The sequence below is a fragment of the Amblyomma maculatum genome, chromosome 11 (genome assembly GCF_055883805.1).
Source record: "Amblyomma maculatum isolate TAMU_Amacu chromosome 11, ASM5588380v1, whole genome shotgun sequence".
Taxonomy (NCBI): domain Eukaryota; kingdom Metazoa; phylum Arthropoda; class Arachnida; order Ixodida; family Ixodidae; genus Amblyomma; species Amblyomma maculatum.
Genome location: NC_139354.1, coordinates 88649120 through 88672649, shown reverse-complemented (window position 1 = coordinate 88672649; position 23530 = coordinate 88649120). Strand labels below are relative to the sequence as shown.

Here is a 23530-nt window from a genome sequence, read left to right as displayed (position 1 = left end):
GGTGCTGTGGCTGTCCATTGTCATATCGAATATATTGTTCAAAGTGGTATCGTTATAAGTGGGTTATAAGTGCGACAAAGCGTGCCAATCCGGATAGAGGTAACCCGCTGCTCGGATTTGACAGCACGTCAATCCGCGAAGCAGCGCCCGAAATGCGCGGACGTTCGACACGCGTTCCGATACCAATTGAACCCGAGCACGCATGAGATGAAGCGAACGAGGCACGGCTTCAGTTATGCGTGCTTATCTACTCTCGACATAAGAGTGGCGCCTGTCCTTCACCTGTCTCGCCTTTCCAGTGAGTTCGTCGCTTGCTTGTGTAGACATCATGGCCGTTCGAGTGTCCACAAAGAATGCGCCAGCTGTTGCGCCCGTCTAATGCTCGAATGTGTTAAAAATGCAGCGCATTAGACGCGAAGCTGTACCTTCGTGGGCTAGAGGGAATAATTCGAGTTCCAGCGAAAGTACAAAAAAAAAATTCAGCTTCTTTTCACTTCAAGACACTATTCATAGTTCACGCGGTTGAACGTCCCAAAGCACGGGATCTCAGCTACATGCGCGACGAGCTGCGTTAAATGAGCCAAAATGTGAAACACTCAAGTCCTCCCATTGCTGTTAATATTACCAATGACAAAAAAACGAACACGAGGAGAGTGGGTGAAAAGAACTGGACGAGTGCACGTATACCATGGTGTTAACCCAGCTTTCCATAAAACTATACTCCCCTTGATACAGCCGAACGCTTTCATCTTCCTCTAATAGCGACTCGAAAGGCATTCTGGTGGTAGATTAACAGGGCGCGAATTTAAAAAAAAAAAAAGAATACGAGTGTGTGTGTGTGTGTGTGTGTGTGTGTGTGTGTGTGTGTGTGTGTGTGTGTGTGTGTGTGTGTGTGTGTGTGTGTGTGTGTGTGTGTGTGTGTGTGTGTGTGTGTGTGTGAGGGGGGGGATGAAAATATAGCGGTACACTGCGCGTTTCGAATTGAGTATTTTACTTTTTGCCCTACTTCTGCATCCCCCTCTGTTGTAACCGGGATCCCTCAAACGTGCCAGTTCGAGCACCTTCAAACTGTCGCACAGTAGATATCGTCACCGCGTCACGCAATACGGGTCTCAGCAATGGCGCCATGCGAGAAACGGACTCACCCGATTCACAGCGTCAAAAGAAAATAAACCTCATAAACGGCCCAACAAGGTTAACAGGCGTCATTGGGCCCATACATATTTCACGATCGTTCCAACAACTGGCTTTTTTTTTTTTTTCGGGCCGTGGGCGGAGATTAAAAGAGTCGACGTTTCCAATGCTGCAAGAACAGACCCGCGTCCAAGACACGACAGCGTCTTTCGACCTCGTTCAGAAAAGCCGCGAGTAACTGGCCGATCTTGCCACAGAGGGAGCATCCGAGAAACCTTCGCGAAAGGATGCTGCGGCGGGGATAGATAGGCTTTCTTCCCCCGTCTTCGCTGTTCCCAAAAGAGGGAGGGAAAAGAAGGGAGTACGAGGAAAAGTATTGCCACGGATAAGATCCTCACGCATAGCACAACATTCGTTTCCCTTGGCTGAATTCCGAAACGGTTATATAGGAGCATCCCTCGCGCCTTGATTGGCAAAAGGAATGAAAGAAATCTCAATATGCGCGGAAGGCAGCACGCGTTACCAAAGTGAGCCAAAACGAAGACGGCCCATCCAAAACGGAGCCAGAGAGACGGTTAAGTGACGAATGGCGGACAGTGCGCGCATTGCACCCTGGACAGCAGCACAGCGAACTTGAACTGTCCAAAAAGCGGATGGCTGCTTGCTGGCACCTTGCCCATGGAGAGGCGCATGCATCTGCGTGACAGCCTCTGACGGCAGGGCGAATAGCCACGAAGCCGCAAGTCGGAGCGAAGGCCCTTGAAACTGACAAGGTTGAAAAAGATGCCACATTATTATACGCTCGCCCGCAACGAAACACAGTCGCGTAGTCGGAAGAAGACTGTCACACTAGCAGATTTAATGACATTCGATGCATCAATGTCAATTCGGTTGCGTTCGGTGCTGCACAGTTACGTAAAATGCCTTTCGCAAATGACGGCAATTATACGATGGGCGATAAAATACTGCAGTTAAGGAACACTCGGCGCATTAATGACGTTTGTAAATCATTGTGTAGCATTTGAATTAAGCCATTTCTGTACGAAAATTAAAAACCTTACTTCTGGCTGCACTGCAGCAATTTAGCCACCACAATCCAAGCCAAGTACTGAGCCATCCACAAATCCGACAAATGTATGCAAGCGATTTGAAACTGCAGAGAGCCGGATACCCAGAGCGGAGGCAATTAGAGCATGCAATTTATGTCTAAACGGTTAGGTGCCCAATTAAAACTTTAAATAGCTCCGAGATAAACGCACGGGGAGAAGCGGCCACCGAGGAACACATAACCCAAAATGATCGAGAGTCGCTGGAATGACTGGAACGCTGCTGTGACCGAGAGTAATGACGTTCGAGAGCCTGCAGTGCGATTACTGAATGCAGAGCATTTTATCGGCTTGCTTGTTCCTGCTGTGTATGTGGCATCCACAGTGCACATTAGGTTCGCGATCGAAAGCGAACGAGTTTCCCAAGCTCGTTCAACGGTGAATGTAATTTCAACCTAATGACAAACTTCCTCATGCAGTAGGCGATTAATGACATCAGATGCCTATGGAATTCGATTCGAATGACATTAAATTTGCTAGTGTGACAGCGGTAAGAGCTCCTGATGCTTAGCGGAAGTTCATCGATGCACCGGTTATTGCGGCCTATTTCACGCGCTGCATTTCCTCGGGCCAGAACCGATAAGTCGATTAGCGCTAACTTCATATCTCACGAAACGAATTTGAATTTAGACAAGTATTAGTTGACGACGACGCGCTGCGGTGGCTCAGTGGTTAAAGGGCATTCAAATACCGAGCCGAAGGGCCCAAGTTCAATCCGGTCGCATTCGAATACAACCTAAACGCAGAAGGCGCCCGCGAGCTGTGCGATGTAGGTAAGAGCACCGAGTGGTCGGAATATCCGGAGCCCATATTCCATATCGGTATACGCTTTAAAAGCGAAAGCCTCTCTGGGTTCATGAAACGAAATCCAGTGCTCGAGATCTGTGCACTGATGTGTCAATCATCCCGATGACGATCACAAAATCCTGTCTCCACCGAGAATCGAACCTTCATCCCTCGGATGCCCAGTCGAGCGCTTTAACCAACTGCGCCACGCCCGGGGTGTGTGAGTAGCGCATCTTAGTTCTCCTTGTCTACCGAGAGGATGATAGCAGCGATGACAATGACGCTGCAATTAGTGATAATAATGACATTAGCAATAATAAATAATGACGGTGAATTTAGTTGATAATGATAACGAAAGAAAATGTGCGCATCAGCAGCGCTCAGGCTTTCGCATTTCTGCATTGTAGATTCCACGGTGCTCTCGAAATTTTTCTTCCGTACGCCTCTCACCCACAATGTTCCCAACCAGAGAATGCGTCGTTGAAACCGGTGCCGTTTACGCGCGAACTCGTCTGGGGATTTAATCCGCAGCCTAGCGCAAAAGCGATGAAGCAGGGACATTTACAGAAACATCCGGTTCCGATTTCGTTATCCGTGCAGCTCACAATTGCATGTTGCCGCCTCGCAGACTATGCCACCGAGAATTACAATCGTATAGCCTTTTTTAAATGGGAGACTGAAAACGAACAAGGCCGCTCTTCCATGGATAATGCGCGCGCGAATGCACAGTCCCCTCGAAGACTGTACACCGGCACAATACACTAAATCGACAGTGAAATAAACTATGCGTGAATAGCCTGCCCAGCTCGAACAACGGTAAGATAACAGGCTTATTCCCCGAGCAATATTACGAGAGAGAGAAAGGGAACAAAATACCACTGCACCCCGCACTGTACGTTATCACCATTTGACATCAGCCGGACTATACCGACTGCGGTGCAAAGGCATCTATCTCCCACATCCCTTAAATCGACCCGACCCTGTGCCACGTGCATTATCGCCCAAGTGTCCTAATCTCATACGCCCACCTTATCTTCTGTCGCCCTCAGCTTTCCTTGGAATCTGATTTGTTACCCTTAAAGACCAGCGATAATTACCTCGCATTCTCAAAGAGGAGCACAGATGTCCTGAAGTTTTATTGAACCGGACCTGCACGGTATCTACACCTTTCTGCAAAGAAACGGCGTCGCGCAGAGGGTGCCATTTTTCACCGCTGAAAAAAAAGGAAGAAAGAAAATGGCGGAGTGCAGTACCTATAGACAACGAGTTCATGTAGAGCAGCCAAATTTGATGTATCTGAAATTGATGGTGGCGAAGAACAGTACAGATATATGCGGAAAATTGCCTTTTCATGCAACCGCAGTTTGAGAGCGAAATCAGACGGTGATTGCGCGTCGGGTTTCAGCCTCCCGATGTGACTCAGGCTGTAGTGGCGGGCTCCGACGAATCATTTAGAACAAGCTGGGGGATCAGCGATCGGGAGATTTTTATTTCCTTTTCTGCCGTTCACTAGAGGATAAAATCGCTGTTTCTGCAAAAGAAACCTAGCTACCTTATTTCTCTACACTCAAAACGCGGTTATGCATCGATACAGGATAAACTAATTCGCCCTTAGAATTCGTTTCCTGGTGTGTCTGGAGCACACTTAACGAAGGCCACCATGCATCAAAGACAGGGTTATGGTTTGGTTTGTGGGCTTTAACGTCCCAAAATGACTCAGGCTCTGAGAGACGTCGTAGTGGAAGACTCCGAAAATTCTGGCCACACACAACCCTGTCCCCGCCGGGGTTGTGTGTGTGTGTGTGTGTTTTTTTTTTTTTTTTTTTCTGCTTAGAAGGTACGCCTCTTCTGTACAAGTACACACAGGTCTAAAACTAACATCGGTGTTTTCTTCCACTGGCACGCTAAAGTAGTGTGGGATGCGTTCGTAGCGAAATCAAGCATCTTGTTTTGCTTTTTTTTTGTTTTGTTTTTTCATATTTTATGCATGAATATAAGATCGTCTCCCAAACTCATCTGCTAAAATGCAGATGGCCGGGATCAGATGCGACGGGACGAGAAGTCACTTCGATGACGCGCCAGTGACGTCTCTATACAACTTCCACTTATCTACCATCGGCTTAACAATGCCGTGCGCCACCAAGTTAAATTTCTCAAAGGTGATGACCCTGTAGGCCGGGATTCACAATCGCGTTATGACAATAATCACTGGCGGACAGTAACATTACCAGGGGCTTCCCAAGGGGTAGGAGATCGTTTCTAACTCTAGATCACTCAATAATTATGGGCAGACGGACCATTCGGTCTAGAGGCGCTTCAGACGATGAGAATTGGAGCATCATCGAACAGCCCTCGGAACGGCTGAGTTCCGTGAGGCCGAAAAAAAAGTTGCGTGCAACGGGGCGCAGCGACGAGTGATTGATCGAAAGCCGCTAAATTTACCGAGGAACTGGGCTGCAGTGGTTAGGTCACACAACGAACTCGGCCGCTGGTGAGCGAATCTGGGCCGACCATGATCTGGTAGTAAAAGCTCGGAGGGGAGGGGGGGGGGGGGGGGGGGGGGGGGGGGGGGGGGGGGGGGGGATCACGACCTCTTCGTCGATCGTTATAACCAACCACAGAATTACTATGTGTGGTACGGACCTCCGGTTTGCATAGCCGTAATTAACGTGCTGCCTTTGGAGCTCAAAGCAGAAATAAATAAAAAAGTGAGAGAAGGAGACCTCTTTACGATCAGCAACGCTCGAGCACCTATCAAAGTAAGCACTGTGCCAAGATTTTATCGCGGAGGTTGCGGCCGGTTTAACGGTGCTACAGGCACACGAGCTTTATCGATAGCACAGAGAGAGCGTCTGCTGGAGACCCAATACCTAGATGTCTTATAACAAGGATAGTCGTTGCCTCCCCCCCCCCCCCCCCCCATTTACAAATACTCAAAAACAACAAGCAAACCACAATGAGAAGAAGAAAGCAACTGTGGACCACACATAGCTAACCCCGCTCAGGCCCAAACGGCGACGGTAACAGGCAACACAATCGGCGGACCGCTAACGGTCCCGAAACCGAGAGCGGAGAGGAAGGCGCGCGGGCGATAACGGTTCCGCGGCGCTTCCCCGAGACGACCCTGAAAACATGCGCTCGTGGCCAACGCTGCGGTCACGATACTGCAAAATCGAGGCGTGAAGCGTGCTAGCCTTTCCTCAACAAACGCCCCTTCACTCCTGGCCCAGACAACACGGCTCGAAGGAGCGGAAACTTCGTGGGCGTGCGAGACTAGCATACGCCGCGTCCAAACCGACCGACGACCAGCCGATCAGGAAAAGACCAACACCAACAATCACGAACTGCGAGCGTGGCTTCGAAGACGCGCCGTGCAAAACCCACTAAACCGAACTGAAGGTTACGCGAACGACGACAAAATGTTCGCGGGGTCGCCGACAGATGGGGCTACGCGTCAAATCTTAAAAATCGTCTGCTACCACAGCCGGGGTTCTCAATAAATCAATGTTCTAAAGGACGTTGCCACTGAGTTCGGGTTAGGCGTCCTCTTGGGACCCTCCGTGCGTGTTTTTGAGCCAGGTATGGACACCGTTGAAAAACGTTTGCGATCCGCAGCAACAAACCGAAGGCGCGGCAAAACTATATTTGCGCTAAAAGAAGTGAAAAACGAACGCAGGCAGGTCTAAACCGAGCAGCGAAGAAAAGCTGGATGGGGACGTAGAGAGCGTCTGCACACCGAGAACAAAAAGAGCGCAGGCCCAAACACGCCCAAAGGGAGCCAAGGAGTGATTTTGAAATGGCCCGTGCGCTCTCCGAAAAACGCACGGTCGCGAAGCGCAGCTCAGAAACGAACAATCCAAGATGAAAACGCTACCTGGCTGAGTCCATTAGACAGCGCGTCCTTCTGGAAAAAAGTTAACTGAAAAGTGCGAGAGAAAGAACAGGTGCGGCAGGAAACTTCTATCCCGAGGACACCAGAGCATTCACTACAGGCATGTACGAAAGAAGAAAAAAATCACTCGGCAGAAAAGGACGGACGCACCTCCCTCGCGGAGCTTTTGTGTTGCTCACGCAAATCGTTTTCCTTTTTCGCAGCTCCACAGACAGCGTTCCGCTTTGCCGAGCAGACAGGAGTGCACGGCGTTGCGAAAAGTTAGAGGGAGCACGGTAACGGGGAACTTTGAACTCGCGACACGACCTGTCAACGCCTGTCCCGAGCCCGCCTCACCTCGCGGAACAACGCAGAAATACTACGGCCGTCAAAGTTACCCAACCTTTTCCGAGCTTCCTTGATGGGCTTTCAAGTGCTACCCAATGACGTAAATTTGACCCACCGGGAAGGAGATAGGGTTGCATTGATGGAACATGCGACAGCCCTGGCAGGAAGAGACACGCGAGGGGTCGGACAGCTGATAGCACACTTCTTTCGAACGTGTTTTTTGCCGTGCACGACATAGCCCTAACAGACGATGCAGACTTTCGCTATCGTTCGGCCGTTCTAGCTCCCCATTATGCATGCACAGCACTTCGAAACTGAAAAGACAATTTCCGGACTCACCGTCATTCTCTTCGTCGTATTTAAGGGCCTTGGAGATGAAGTCAAAGGCCTTTTTGTGGTGTTGCTTCTGCCGAATGAGCAAGTTTGCATCAGGCTCCCCACTGGCGGCCGCCATCACATCGGTGCCGTCTGCCGCCGTCAGATGGCTCTCGCTCTCGGCGCCGCTTCCGCCGCGCAAAACGAACGCGAGCACCACAAGCACCTGGCTGCACACCCATCGGAGGAGCCAAAACACCAAAAGCACCGGGTAGAAGATCAAGCCCACTCTTCTTAGTGCACCCCGGCGACCGGCGGTTGCTGCATCATCCGGCGTGCCGACGTCGTCGTCGGCGGCGTCGTTCGCGAAGTTGTTCTGCGGCACGGCGACGCTAGCAGCCATCTGCACGTCGCCATAACAAACCACTGTCAGCGTCTGTGCTCCTCTCGTGCGTTGCTTCGCTCGCAAGCAGACGCCGCCGCGCTAGGAGGCGCCGCGGAGCAATGAGCAGTACGTAAGGGGTCACGTGATTGCTGACGTCGGACCAATCGCAGCTTTTGATCCGACTGGCGGGCTCTGTGGCCGGCGTTTCGAGCGCTTTTTAACCCTGCTGTTGAACCACTGCACGATGCCAAGTTCTCTGTGCCTACGCGAGTTTTGCCCGTACACGCTTCCAGCGAGCCCTTGGCGGTTTATCCTAGCGCCCGGCGTGACGAAATTTCTTTTTGTATTTGTCTCGGGACAGCAGCGATCGATCGAGGCAGACGACGCGCGACTACGCGAGCTCTGCACATCTGTGCCCCGGCGAGTCGCGCGGCATCTGGCTCGGCCGTGCACACGTACCAATGAGGGACCCTAACTTGATAGCCCGCGCTGCTCTTTCGGTTTTCGAATTTGCGGCGAATGCCTCTCAACATCAAGAACAAATAAAGGAAAACAACGGAGCACCAACGCCTGCATTGCCATTTTTTCCTCTCCCTTGAATTATTGCACGAGCAATTTAACTTGCCGGATGTTGCAAGGAAGTCCTGCAGGGGCGTTCATGGAAAACGTAATAGTACCAATTACCGACCTGAACGCTGCGTTACGTAAAGGATTTATGATATCGCCCTAAAGGAGTACACCGCTTTTAAGTCTGTTCTTCGAGTCGTATTGCTCAACGCTGTTTCTCTTTTAGCGCGCAAAATTTGTGACGCGATATGAAGTGACGCCCCTGTATTCGTATGAGTCGCAATTCATTAAGCTCCTGCCGCCTTCCTAACAAGGTTAAGCAATGCAGAAGCACGCCATTTTCGCCACACCTCTTTGCGAATGGGCAATGCATGAAAATTCACTTGGTAAGGGGGCCTTTCAGCTTTACACAAAACCGCAACCAATACGCGAAAGCACTCATCGTACATAACCTGACCACCACACGAAGCAAAACTGCAATAAAACGGGGCATTTTTTATAACCACGCGTTAGTTTGGATTCACAAACTACACTTCCCCAATGATGACCGGTACGTTGACAGCAATTCTACTTGTGATTGGTCGTAGCGTCTAATAACTGGCAAGCGGTAATTGACGTCGATTCTGAAGCAATCAACTTGCCTTGGGATCTTCCGGAGAATTTTCAAAGGTTTAGCTTAGCGCTGCTTGGTCAGACGCGTATACGCAGCAATTCAAGCCGTTATGGGGAAGTGCTGAACCCAACAGAACTATCGGTCGTATAATTCAGCTCCGCCTAGCATCTTTCTGTGATACCTCTGGGCACAGCGTACCGCCCACTTTGGGGCATGCGCTGAAACAAGGGTGAACCACGCAAACGCACGATGATGAAGAATTCGCTTTCTCACGTCGCGCGATGGACGAAGCCGGGAGATTACAAAATAGAACACTGAACCCGAGTAGCGGAAGTTCTTTATCTGGAAGTACCTTTTAGATTACGCCTGCGCGCTGAGGTGCGCGACAAATTTTGAAGACTGCACTGAAGAGCCAACCCCCGACTTGATGAGCAGGCGACGAGATTGTGTAGAATTATTGAAGTTGGTTTTTCTCTCCATCTTCAGAACAGTGTGGCTAGCTTCAGAACACTGCAGCGAGTTTTAGTCTAACCTGTGAAAAGAGCACACTGAAAACTACACCAAAGCTAAAGTCTACGAGCCACGCCCCCCCCCCCCCTCCCCCCCTCAAAGTAAATCCTCCATATTTCAATTCACTTCAATTAAGTATTTCTTCCAGCAATACGTTCCCCCCAGCCCGGTCAACTATGATATATTGGTTGTTGCCATCATCATATGGCTTGACATTCGCTTCCGGTTAAACCTCTGTTAAACCTTCCGGAAGAGCTCTGTTAAATCTTCCGCTCTTCTACTTTGTGCTTTCTTGTGTACCCGTCAGCAAAGAAGTAGCCTGAAATTCAACGCTACAAAAACAAAAAAACAAAAAAAAAAGGAAAGTTGAGTTTTCATTTTACATCTTTAAATAAATGTTTGATCTGTACTTGCACCCTTTCTATCGGGTACCTGTACTTAAGCGCACATGTACATTTAATAAAGTTCGGTTCTCTTGCTTACATACACAAGCGTATACTACAAGCAAGCTGTCTCCGTTTTCACCCCGAAAGACAGTGTTGCGCGCTCTGTACGGTTCCCTCCATGTACTCAAGGCACTTTTATTTCCTTGGGCGAAGAAAACAATCGCGAACGGGTTCGTCCGCATGTCTTTCCATTTCGTAGAAATCCACTCGCTCCGCCGCCGAACACAGTTTCGCGACAAAAACCACACAGTGCAAGAAAAGCAAAGAAATAAAATTGCCAACAGCGTCGCGACATGACCCGATACTTTGCTCAAGCCAACGCGCAGCTGCAGCAGGCAGTCTGCGAAAACAGGGCGCAGCTGGCGTATTTCATGTGTTTTGCTTTTTTTTTTTTTTTTTTTTTTTTTGCTTTGCAAGCTTAACTTTGCATCATTCTCATCTTTCTTCCGGGTGCGATCTGTGTCCGCATTTGTCGATTGCTCGCAGAGAATACACAATGCGTTCATCTTTTACTCTGCTGATTTATACGTGCACACAATGTGGTTCATCTGTATTTCAATAGCATCTGGTATAGTGCATCGTTTTCATATATACCATACGCGAGGCGTCGAACTACAAAACCGCCTTCGCGATGTTAACGAGCACAATATTAATCTTCATTGAGAAAAGTATATAAACATCTGCAACGGATGTCTTCGGTGCGACCCTTGTGCAATATGCTTCCCCTGCTGGATCAGAAATTTTCAAAATTGTCGCTGATAGAAGATGATGCATGAAAATTAAGCCCGAATGTTTTCCCGTATATCAACCGCCTCAATAGCTGTCCGGCAGTACGTTTTGTGCCCTGGTGCAGTCGTAGTGGCTGCCGTCGTGTGGCTCACTTCCACTTTCGCAGGCCGCACCCCGCGCCGTCGCATTTTTTGGCTATTTTCCAAGAAGTAAGTACCTCTGCCCCGGGATGCGCTTCACCGCCAACAAAGAGATCGTCACTGCAATGCGTCGATGCCTGCTGACATGCAGCCGCTCCCGTTCAACTATGCGGGTAGAGAAAGTGGAGGATATTTTTTACTTTTTTTAAATGGTAACAAAGTAGGTCAAGACAATAATTTTAGCACCAATAGGGCAAAAAGAGTTTTTAAACCTGTATATTTCACATTTCTTACAACTGCATAAAAATAATAACAATAAGAATAAACGCATATATGCCTCTTTTGCCATTTATTTCTTTAAAAAGCATCATTGGGTTTCTGATGGCGATTTTAAGTATTGGTAGCGAGTGCAGGAAAGAGACGTGGTAGAGCCCGAATTTTCTGGCGCCTCATAATCTTAGGCTATTTCTGTCGATACGTTTAATCAGAAAGAATTCAAAGCTACGCAATATGCTTTATGTGTTGCCGATATCGAAGGACCGACTCAGTCACTGGTGTGCTCTCTTACTATGATCTGAGTCTGCTAAGAACACGTAGACAAAAAAAAATAAAAAAAAAACACGGGCTAAGATTATTAGTGCAGATGCTCCAAGGACATATATATATTAACAAACATGCATACAAGCACCTGGCGAACGGAGCTCTATGGGACGAACAACAATCACATAATCCAGCCATATTGCGTTCTCAGCGAAAATTTTAGACACTCCTCCTTTCCCCATGTAATTTAAATGTGGAATGACTGGTCAAGTGTGCCGTGGAAAAGCCGGATCTGTATGAATTACAAAGAAGTCGGGATGATCAGCTGTTTTGGATTTACGGTTTAATGCTGATGTATTCAATGCTTATGAATAATTACTGTTTTCCTGTGAAATTTTGCTTCTTCGTATCCTCTCTGTAAGGACCCTCGTACTATAGGTCTGACGGTACTGCTAAATAAATTTTAAAAAATACTAAATGAAGTACCTTATAGCGTTACACAATCTCTTGGGGAATATTTTCAGCAACTGAAGCCAATTGGTCTCCTAAGGAAGTTTTAATTAAAACTACTGGTTGCCAGAGCAGGAAAAAAAAGACGCTAGAAATTATTTTTTTTTCTTTTGCTCCGCGCTGGACGCTTAGATCACTCCCACCAATGTGTACATTACAGCATCTTAAACGTCCTACATCATCATCACCATCATAATCAGCCGGACTATACCCTCTGCAGGGCGAAGGATTCTCCCATACTCCAATTTACGCGGTCTTGTGCTAGCTGCATCCACTTGACCCCTGCGAACTTGTTAACCTCATCCGCCCACCTAAGTTTCTGCCGCCCCCTGCTAGGCTTTCCTTCCCTTGGAATCCAGTTTGTTACCCTAAGCGACCATCGGTTATCCTCTCTTCGCACTACATGCCCTGCCCATACCCATTTCTTCTTCGTACGTTACACCTACTATTTTTCTTTCCATGTAGCCCTCTGCCCGTTTCGTTAGCCTCCACGTACGTTTCAGCCCCATAGGTGAATAGCGGTAGGATGCAACTGTTGTATATGTTCCTCTTGAGTGATACCATTAAGCTGCTAGTCATAATCTGTTAGGGCTTGCCAAACGTGCTCAATCCTAATCTTATTCTCCTAATTATTTCCGTTTCATAGTCCAGATCTGCGGTTACTACCTGACCTAAGTAGACATATTCGCCCACCCCCTCCTTTAGTCCCCTGTCCCCCTAACCGATAAGCCAATCCTATTCTAAAATCCGCACCGAGTTGTACGTAGCTGCATGATTACTGGTAATTGATCATTTCTAATTACATTTTGAGTATAATTTTGCAACATAATTGATTACTTTTTTTTTTCGTATGCAGTAACGCTTCGGGATTACCAGTTACTAATTGCTTCTGAGCAGAAAATGGTTCGAAGCGTCTGTGACGATGTGATTGTGTCATATTTTACGGCTGTAAGACGGTGGCTCTCCGCTGTCTTAATCTGCGGTATAGCTTCTGCTGTAACAAGCTGCATCATTTTTTTGTTTATTTGTTTAAGGCCAAATGAATGTTCGTTTAACCGGCCTTGCTTTGTTTTCGCATGAGAAGTCATATCTCTGATGTTCAAAGCAAAACATCTATATATCTTTTATTTTTTATATATATATATATATATATATATATATATATATATATATATATATATATATATATATATATATATATATATATATATATATATTTTTTTTTTTTTTTTTTTTTTAAGTGGGGCCCGGGCGGTTATTTTTAGCCACGTTACCTGCGGTGCCCAAGTGCCGACAACTAAGTACGACGCTTCATAGAGAATGTTTGTTTGGTTTTGAGACTTTAGCGTCCTAAAGCTACGCGAGAAGTCTTAAAGCAGCTTATAGGTTACGAGAGGCGTCGAAGTGCGGATCCCGAAATTTCGACCGCCTTGGGGATTTTGTTTTTTTTTATCTGCACTGATTTCACCCTGTACATGGATGCCTTACTTTTCGCCTCGGTCGAAAAGCGTCCTATAACCGAGATTCGAACCCGTCTCCTTAGGTTCACTAGTGGAGCGCCCTAACCCATTGCATGCGGCGGATCATAGAGGGTCAGAAATTGCCATGCCAGAGGTCTATAGGAACTGCGCAAGTAAAAGGGCGAGTGTGCAAGGTGCTCACGGTATAACACCGCCCTACATTTTAGCGCTAATTTGCAGAGGAGTGTAGCGGATGATGTCTTCCCGATGATGCGTTGCAAAATGAGGGACAACTTTGAAAAACCACTCCTGTTGGAAATTGACCTTACATGTAAAGAAAAGTGTTCACAAACGAGCTCGTGTTATGGCAGTAAAGCGTGACGAAAAATAACGCAATTGTAATCGATTAATGTTATGTAATTATTGGTTCCTTTTCTGGGGCTATAATTAACCACTGTAATAAGGTATAAATTTCAGAATTAGTATTGCAATTGTACAATCGGTTGCTTATTTTCTGTAACGCATGCAAATCCGCTACTAACGCCTTCACGTGTACAGATTAAAGGCAAAGCTTATTACTGCCTGCATTGAAGCAGAGTACTTCCTACCTTCTCTTGTTGCCGCCATTTGAGACTGCCAAAGAGCTCGCCATCATGGCCGGGGAAAAGCCATTGCTTCTGCAGCTTGAGCGAGTTCTGTCGGTAGGGCGCCCCGTTATCCTCTGTCGTAGGCTGACTGGACTCCGCTGAGTTCTTGAGTGACTTCGGACTGATGTTTATGTTCACCTGCGTCGTTATTAATCGTGTACATTTTAGTCCATATTTTTCCGTACAGTAAGTACGAGGCCAATTGAACACTAGCAACATTTATACGAGTGACGTATTTACTGCGTGGCGCTGGTTAATTCTCAATGTGGATAGAAGAATGATGAAATAATGGTGTTCTTGAGGTGATATTGTTGATCTCGGTCGATGGCGTTCCTAATGGTCCGGTAATACGGCGACACGTTGTACAAATGGGATAAACAATTAATTCACGCTACATATACCTTATTACACCTATCATGAAACGTGAGTTACAATAGGCCATGGTGCATGACACCGCTCTGATTCTCACAACTCTCTGGCTTGCCTGTATATTTTTGGCTCAGCCTCTTCCATCATAGGTAGACCGTTATCTGCCATAGTCCCACCACGGTATACGCTAGGAAGTTCTCACTACAGGCTCGCTTGGCTAAACGGGTCACCTGAAGATACATCCGCCTGGGAAGGTCTGGACATGGAACACGAGCCCTATACCGAAAGTTTGCTTGAATTATATGTACCTGAGGAGAAAAGTACGCTCCTTCGAAAGAATTTATTATAGGTGAACTCCTCAAATTTTAACGCACCGCGTTGCACACTGGCAGAATCCATGTTTTCGGCTCAAAACTTCCCGGTATTTGCGTGGTGGGCGAAGTTCGCAGGAAGAAACTCTTACAGCAGTTGGCGCGCCTCTTTCTCTTCGAGGTAATTTTGACAAACTTTACGGTTAAGTGACATGGGAGATAAATTGGAAAGTTTTACCTGCAAACCATGACAGGTCATCATTATCATCATCAGCCTGACTATACCCACTGCAGGGCGAAGGCCTCTCCCATATTTCTTCCATTAACCCGGTTCTGTGCTAGCTGCATCCACTTGACCTCTGCGAACTTCTTAACCTCATCTGCCCATCTAACTTTCTGCTACCCCCTGCTGCGCTTCCTTCCCTTGGAATCCAGTTTGTTACCCTAAACGACCATCGGTTATCCTCTCTTCGCACTACATGTCCTGCCTACCTATTTCATCTTCTTGATTTCCACTAAAACGTCAGTAACTTGAGTTATTTCTCTGACCCACTCTGTACGCTTGCTATATCTTAATGTTACCCCTACCATTACTCGTTCCATGGCCCTCTGCGTTGTCCTCAACTTAAGTAGAACCCTCTTGGTTAACCTCCATCTTTCAGCCCCATAGGTGAGTACAGGTAAGATTCAACTGTTGTATACTTTCCTCTTGAGCGATACCGGTAAGCTGCTAGTCATAATCTGCGACCATGGCAGGTGGTATGAGACTATACGGCCGACTCCGCGGGTGCCGCCGGTTCCACATGATTGGCATTCAATGCAAACGTGTAGCGCATATGCTATATCAGTAGACTGCATGCAGAACAGAACTGAGTGCTCGATAAAGCGTTTTGAATAAGGTATCCTTCCGGACATATATTAAAGCCGACGCAGCTTGAGTATAGTATACACGGGAGTTAGATAAGCATCAGCTCGTCGAAAAAATACCGAACGCCAACAGGCTGGCAACATCTTACGGGCCGGCGAGTGTGTAATGTGGCGTGGATCATTACGCAACCCAAACGAGACGCAAACACGCACACAAGAGGCGCGCTTCCGTCTACGCCCTGTACCGTATTGCGTAATCATGCGCGTGTATAGGTAACATTCGCCCTCTGGCACCGCATGGCAGACTTGGTGTAGGCGAGTTGTCGCCTATACCACAAGTGCGAACTTATAGTGTCAAATAGTGTGAAGAGGTGCATATCTGCTAACCAAACAGCTCAGTGATTCCTGTTTAAGGACTTTTCGGCGCATATTTTCGCGAAAATTAAGGTTCTCTCTCTATGAGTGTGTGCTGCCTGCTATGGCACTAAGTTCACGAAAAAGTCTAAACAAGTCCGTACGGTATCATTTTTGTACGATCGAGGTAACAAGGCGGAACAGGATGAGAAGTAAGGCTTGACATACAAGCACATACTTAACACTCGGCCAATATCGACAGCACGAAACAAGAAAATCCCGCCACCAAATCGAGCAATATTTACTTTTTGTTTCCGAAGTAGAATCCCTTTTAGTGCAACACATAGGGCGATAAAACAGGCCCTAACCCGCAACTGTTTATTCGGGAAGAATACGCGTACATATATAACAAACAAATGTGAGTTAGCGCCTATTTGGTCCCCGTGTGTTGCGCTAGAAAGAATTGCGCTGTGAAAGCAAAAACGAACTAGCCGTGAAATAAACGTACCTAATGTCTTGTGAAGTGGGTCTGAAGAAAGGCTTGACTAACCGCGTTCTTCCGCTACACCCACTTTTATTGACTGCTTGAGTTGGCAGTATATACTGTTCCTTTATGTTGGTGTTCGTCATCTACAAGGCATTATGTATATGACGAACACTAACATAAATCCTAGTGGAAATCAAGAAGAATATTGGTATGGGCAGGGCATGTAATGCGAAGAGAGGATAACCGGTGGTCGCTTAGGGTAACAAACTGGATTCCAAGGGAAGGAAAGCGTAGCAGGGGATGGCAGAAAGTTAGGTGGGCGGATGAGGTTAAGAAGTTCGCAGGGGTCAAGTGGATGCAGCTAGCACAGGACCGGGTCAGTTGGAGGATATGGGAGAGGCTTTCGCCCTGCAGTGCGTATAGTTCGACTGTTGATGATGGTGGTGGTGATGCTGCTGCTGCTGCTGCTGCTGCTGCTGCTGCTGCTGCTGCTGCTGCTGCTGCTGCTGCTGCTGCTGCTGCTGCTGCTGCTGCTGCTGCTGCTGCTGCTGCTGCTGATGATGATGATGATGATGATGGTACGGAGAAAAGGAAATCTTGGACACGGTCAACTGTAGAGAAAACGAAGACCCAGATTGCGTCGAAGGCTGTTCCACAGCCGAAACGTACGTCAGTGTAGGTCTTCGATATATTGTGGGGTCCTTCTTAGCAAATCCCTTGCAAGCCAGCATGAAGAAAGGAGCACCAATTGCTTTTTTATTGCCAGTTGTGTGGCCTATCGAAGTATTCGTTACCTTTATTTGTTGCGAAGTGTGGTCGCCGAAGAGCACGCCATCGTGCACGGCGAGTCGAAGTTCTTGCTTCTGCGGCGTGAGCGAGTTTCTTCGGCGCGGCGACCCTCTACATTCAGTAGTAGGCTGGCCGGGTTGCACCGAGTGCTTGAGGAGCTTTGGAGTGAAGGGTAGGTCCGCCTGCGTAGAGTGCAACATGCAGTGCAGTTTCAGTGTAGGCCAGCTACAAGGTTTCTGGAAACCTCGTCTACAACCCAGTCGAAAAAAACAACAACTAGAGAACCGTGTCAAAAAATAAAACGACAAAATATTCAGTAGTTCTGTAGTACTTTTCTGCTGTAACTACAGAAGAGCCTGATGTTACTAAAAAAAGCTTTCTGATGTCACAACAGGTTTTCTGTCACAAACCGCAGAGAAATTCTATCGCAAGGAGAGAAAATTTTGTGTAACTTTTAATCTGACCGGGAATCCAGTTGTTGCAAGAAGAAAAAGGGGCAGGGGGGGAGTCTACACGAGAGCGTACTAAATTCGTCGCGGCGAAAAGCCATCGCTGTCGGTGTACCCCGCAAACGTCGCGGGAAAATTTGGCATCGTTCTAAATGTGCCGGGAAAAAAATGCGCACCCGATTTCGCATCAAAATTATGACCCAGTCATTCTTTGCGCAACGTTCGTGCCATACGGCTTCCCATTTAGCGTCCACCTGCTAATAAAATTGGATAATAATAATTGCTTCACCTGAACGGAAAGGCTCAGTATCAAGCTAATTGGAGATAGAAAGTTGAACTAATTACATATAAACCTCTAACTGTATGCCTTTCATTGCCAGTGTAGATGTCGACCGAGAAGCGAGACAGGCATACCGCGTCTTCCTTTCCTCAAGGACCACCTTAAAAAATAATAATAATTCACCGAATTGAAGGCAAAGACTCTATGCCGTCTACTCTTAAGGCGAACCTTAAGCGTCCTCCATTTTTTTTTTTTTTTCTGATGTAAATAGCAGCTCCGGCGTCGTCCCGGCATTCCATAACTAAGACCTCTAGCCTAAATCCGCTGCCCTGAAGAGTGTGCCCCAACGAAGCAGGATTCGAAACACCGACGGTATGAACTTATCAGATTTGCTGGCCGTTATGCTTTAAATACCTATACGCCATCGCTACGATCCCGCGCGCTAAGCTGTCAGCCTCTCAAGCTGTGCTTTGGTTGAAGTAGTATTCATCAAATTCCATTCATGCGCAAGTCAGTTCCAAAGCAAAAGTATCCTTTCACTTGTACAGTGGTGAGCAAAAGTGGCATACAACACGGAGCCGGTGAATGAGCTCGGGCGAACTGCATTGCCGCCGTCATCTAGCAGCAGCTATCTGGGATCAAGCAATTGTGGCGGCGCCCCATTTTACCGACATGTATGTGTTGCTGTCGCTGTCTCTGTCGCTCCCGCCAGGTGGTGTTTCTATGCAGTTTCCCTGTGCATGTGCTGTATGTGGTAACTCCAGTGAAACAAGTGACCATATTATACTCGAATGTAATGGTATCCATCCGGAAGTTGATGCAGGCGCAGTCACTGTTCCTGAAGCTCTGGGGTTTAGAGATACCTGTGCCCGGGTGAATAAACAGGCGGTGGAAACTAGCAAAAAATGACTGGAAGATTGGTGGCTTAAAAGCAGAGAAGTGACATAATGTTAGTAATGTAGAAACAAAAATTTAATGAATAGAATGATGGTTTAGTTAACTATAATCTAAATCAATAATTAAGATATGGGGAGAAAAATGAGCATGATAGCTATTGCTACCACCCCGTTTCAAAGAGGACGCTCCTATATTCCATCCATCCATTCCATCCATCCATCCTGAGCTCTATATCACCGGCTGAGTGTTGTACCTTGAGTGTTGTATGCCACTTTTGCTTACGATTGGGGGCCATGACGTTGAATGACGTCACGCATACGCTCACTTTGGCGCGAATTATAAACAAGATTTTTTTTTTTTTAACCTGCCGCGCTGCATTGACGAGCCTGCATCTTTAGAAGCGCGCGCCAAACTTTGTAATATAAAAGAACTCGCGTTTCTGTTTACGTCCTTGTTTATGAGCAGTTGCTCCAGCACAATGAAAGTGGTTAGCAAAGGTGGCGGCATAGAAATTAATGCAGCAACACTTCCAAAGACAGATCAAGCATGCAAATACTGCTGGAAGTCATGCAAGTACTTTGGTCATGTACTTTGTCCCGAAACACTGGGGCAACCGGGCAGTAGTGTCAAGTTCGCAACAGAGTGTGCCAATGTGAACAATTATGTTTTCATATTCACGCTTTATTGCACAAGCAAATACAGCAATAAAGCACAACAATAAAAAATGCATTTCGCAGACAGCACAAACAGTAGCGCTGTTTAAGCGGGCTAATCATCTCAATGATCACAGCCGAGGCATGTTAAAGGCTTGAAGTGCCTGCCGCAAAACATCACCAGATAAGAAACATGCATGTACTACATAAAACAAAGCTATTACGGCTGCAATTGAAATAAAACTGTCATGAAAGTAGGTGCATCAAGACACACGTGGAGCATAGAGCACTTTGATTACTCTTCAAATCTAAATTATTCGGCAGAAATAATACAGCAGTTTTCAAAGCAATTTTAAGATTGCGTCAGTCCAGACAGCTGTAGCATCAACAAACGGGCTTAACACAGGAGCATTAGAACATAGATTGAGTCTGTGTGCAACCTCCAGATCTGCTCCCCGGTGAAAGTCAGCCGGGAAGCGATGTAATAAGACACCGACGGTCGAGTCTACGCTGCCGCAATGTGCCACAGAGCATCACTTTCTCACTTAGCGCGGGCTAATCTTGCGATAAAACGCTAAAAAAAATGCAATGCTGCAAAAAGACTTCGCACTGGCCGCACGTCGAAGGGGACGAAACCACACAAACACGACTGCAGGGGTATATTAAATCTAACCAAACGGCGACAGAGCAGCGACCAGCAAGGACGTCGAAATATTCGCAAAAGGGACATTTTCAGACTTGGGAACTAAATTTATACGCTGTCACGGGCGCACCAAGGCCCGCACCACAGCAGATAGCGATAAGAAACCGTTTCGCGCTTCGATTGTCAGTCTCGTTATCTCCGTTGCCTTGGTTACCTCTGGTTGCCTACTTCGCAAGAACCTAAAGCGACCTGAAATGTTTCGTCACGACCGATGACACATCAAGGGGGCGCGGTAAGAGTGTTGCAAGATTAAAAAAAAAATTGAGTGTCTTAATAAAATACCTTACCTCATTCACAAGCAAAATTATCAAAATATGTATTCTTCTTATGTTGAGTGATACATTTTATTTGTAGTAGTATAATTTCTAAATCTGAGTGATTGCCCCCCCCCCCCCCCGACCTGTGGCTATGCTGCGGTACCGATGAAGAAAAAAATAATGAGCATGAGACCAACTGAAAAGAATGCAGAATGTCTCAATCTTGAGCATATATATCATCATTTACCACTGAGGCGAGCAAACGCGAGTTAAAAGATGTAATGCTCCAACATTGTGAATGAATTATGCTAATTAGAGTATTTTAATTTTATTTTCTTGCTTGATATGGGTGGATTGGTTCAATATATGAGCGTCCTCTTTGTAAAGGATGATGACGCCTGCCAGTATGCCTGGCTTTGTTTCCCTCATATTTATTTAAAATCATTATAAAACGGTGAATTCGCCATTTATTACATTTTCATTCCTACACATCTAACTTTATAGCACCTCTGATTTTTCAGCGACCAGTCTCGGCAATCGCTTTTTACTAACTTCCACCGCAGATTCACTGACCCCTCTACTCCAGTCTACACATCCGCGGATGAATACAACCACACGGATTTATCCACACACTCTACATGTGTCACCATCTTAGTTAAATTTGTTTTCATTGGAGGTGCTGAGCGCCACTGTACATAGCGGCAAGTACCAAAGATTAGCGCAAGTGAAAAATGACCTGAAAATGGTGTAAAAAGCAAAACTATTTTTGATGGCGATAAAAGTGCGTTGAACTATACAGTAGACAGTCGAGAGTGTGAATGAACTTGCCCTCTTTAATAGGACGCGTTCATGAACCACCCTGCTTGTTTAGTATTCCGCCGTTACGGTGATCGGTAGCTTGCACTAATCCTCTTCACACGTCTGCCTGTGACGTAGCTCACAGTTGTGTCAAACGAAGAAAACAGTTTTACTCACTTCACTTTCTGTCAAGCTGAAGCTCGACCTCCTCTTTTGGCGCTGAAAAGCTCTCGCTGCCGTATGCCTTCCATAGGGAACCTGCGATGAAGTTCTCAGTGTTGATGGCAGCGCCATAATGCACTCCTAGCGAGAAAAGCAAGCATTTTTGGGGCGTATAGTCCTTTATAACGCAATCTATATAAACTTCCAAGTGTGAGCTTGCGCGCTCGGTTGAAGCCACGTGCGTCAGCTATCATAACTATGCTTAGTGAATACCTAGGATAGGAATATGTTATAGCCAAACGTGTCCCTATAATCATTTGGCTTGGCTTATGGGGGTTTAACGTCCCTATGTCGGCTATGAGAGACGGCTTAATGGAGGGCTGCGGAGTATTTCGACCACATCTTCAACGTGCATTGATATCGCACACCACACGGGGCGCTTTGCTTAAGTTGTCGCCTATGTCGAAAAGCGGCCGCCGCGACCAGAATCGAATTTCGCGTCCTTGGTGGGTGCAGCTGCCGAGCGCCCTAAGCCCGGTGCCTTCGCGGCAGGGCGTCTATAATCCTTCTAAATGTGGTCACGTGTTTAACGCTGCCGAGGCGACTGATGTCAGCAAGTTTTAGATGGAGCAACTGCATCATCCATGGCCGAACCTATAAGATCGCTGTAGGCCGCATTTTCGACAAACAGCTACACGAAAAAAATTGTTCAAAGGCGGATTTTGCACTTTCGAGTCGCACAGGATGTGCAAACGTTTACGTCGTAATGGAGGGAGTGTGTGGCTCGACCTGCCACACACTCCCTCAATTTCATCGAATCGCATACCGCTAACCCGATCAGCAACTCCCGCGATTGCTGGTGTCACCGTTCGCCCTGTTTTATCGCTCCTCGATATGAGACCCCTGCTTGTCTCATGTTATGCGTGGCTTGAAATTGCATCCTTAAGCAATCAAATAATTTTGAGGCGCAAGTTACGCATGCGCGCAGCGTTACGTACTACATGTACGTACATCATACGGCTGATTGTGTAGGCAGCATGCACTTAGAAAGGCACGGCTTGCGTTTGGAGAGCCACCAACAACTTCGGCACCCGTATTAGACGCGCATAGGATTTACCGTAGGGCTAAACGTACAGTCTCAATCACACTTAGCCGGAACACGGCTCCGCGCAGCTGCACACGTGAGGAGAATCATTGCGCCGAAGCGAGTAGCACATTCACTCAATATGGCGGACGATAAGAAGCACCACTTCGAGGTTCGCATATTCGTATGCCGCTCTCTATTGATTTGTGACTGGGTTATGTGTAATGGCGTTAATCAAGTTCGCGGCCAGACGGAGTGATCGAGACTGTACGGCCTCACAGGGAACAGAACAAGAGATTCAACGTCAATTCTTACGGTCTGCAAACCATCACACTAAAACAAAGAACAGATAAAATTAGATGCTACACTCAGTTCTCTTGAACAGGGGCGTAAGCGGTAAGAGGCTTCGGTTTCAGACCCCTCCCCTTTATATCTTATTTTTATTTCAGACGTGATAGCACGGCTTATTTATTTTTATTTATTTATTTATAGGTACTGCGATCTGGTACAGATCATAGGAGGGTGGGAAAAACAAAAGAAATACAAGCATAAAAACGCACTCAAATTCATAAAATTTGCAGGCACCTTTCAAACATTAGTAAAGAACTTTGAGTTACAGTCTCGCTATTAAGTTTATTCCATTCCGTAATTGTCCTCGGAAAGAAAGAATATTTAAAACAGATATTTCGCGCGTTCACAGGGGTTATTGTTAGTGCATGCCTTTGTCTCGTATTATAACCTGAAGAGTAAGTAATATAATTGGAAATGTTAATATTATAATGACCTTTTACGAGCTGGAAAAGAAACTTTAATCGGCAGATACGATTTCGCTCAGTCACAGAAGGTAATCCACTACGCTTCACAAGCTCGCTGACAGACGCACGGCCATATGAATTAAATACAAACCTAACGACCTTATGCTGTATGCGCTCAAGTTTATGAATGTTAGTTAAGGTGAAAGGG

At 46.8% G+C, this 23530-nt stretch overlaps 1 protein-coding gene and 1 long non-coding RNA gene across 4 annotated transcripts in view; both read right to left on the bottom strand.

The window, feature by feature from the left end:
- Positions 1-14086, bottom strand: part of spas (spastin) — a 76795-nt gene extending 62709 nt beyond the window's left edge. The window contains exons 1-2 of one of the 3 annotated variants that reach the window (XM_084585685.1): positions 14069-14086; positions 7585-7963 (exon numbers count right to left, since the gene is read on the bottom strand). In XM_084585685.1, the coding sequence (XP_084441811.1) occupies positions 7585-7963 (379 nt within the window). In that variant the 5' untranslated portion in view covers positions 14069-14086. Of the gene's footprint in view, positions 1-7584; positions 7964-9153; positions 9293-14068 lie in introns of those variants that run through there. The other 2 variants (XM_084585687.1, XM_084585686.1) reach the window with 2 other exon arrangements.
- Positions 14087-17410: 3324 nt separating this feature from the next.
- LOC146174343 (uncharacterized) overlaps positions 17411-23530 on the bottom strand; it is a 52131-nt gene continuing 46011 nt past the window's right edge. Inside the window, exons 2-3 of the long non-coding RNA XR_014702398.1 lie at positions 21499-21579; positions 17411-17466 (exon numbers count right to left, since the gene is read on the bottom strand). This is a non-coding gene — a long non-coding RNA (uncharacterized LOC146174343). The remainder of the gene's footprint in view (positions 17467-21498; positions 21580-23530) is intronic.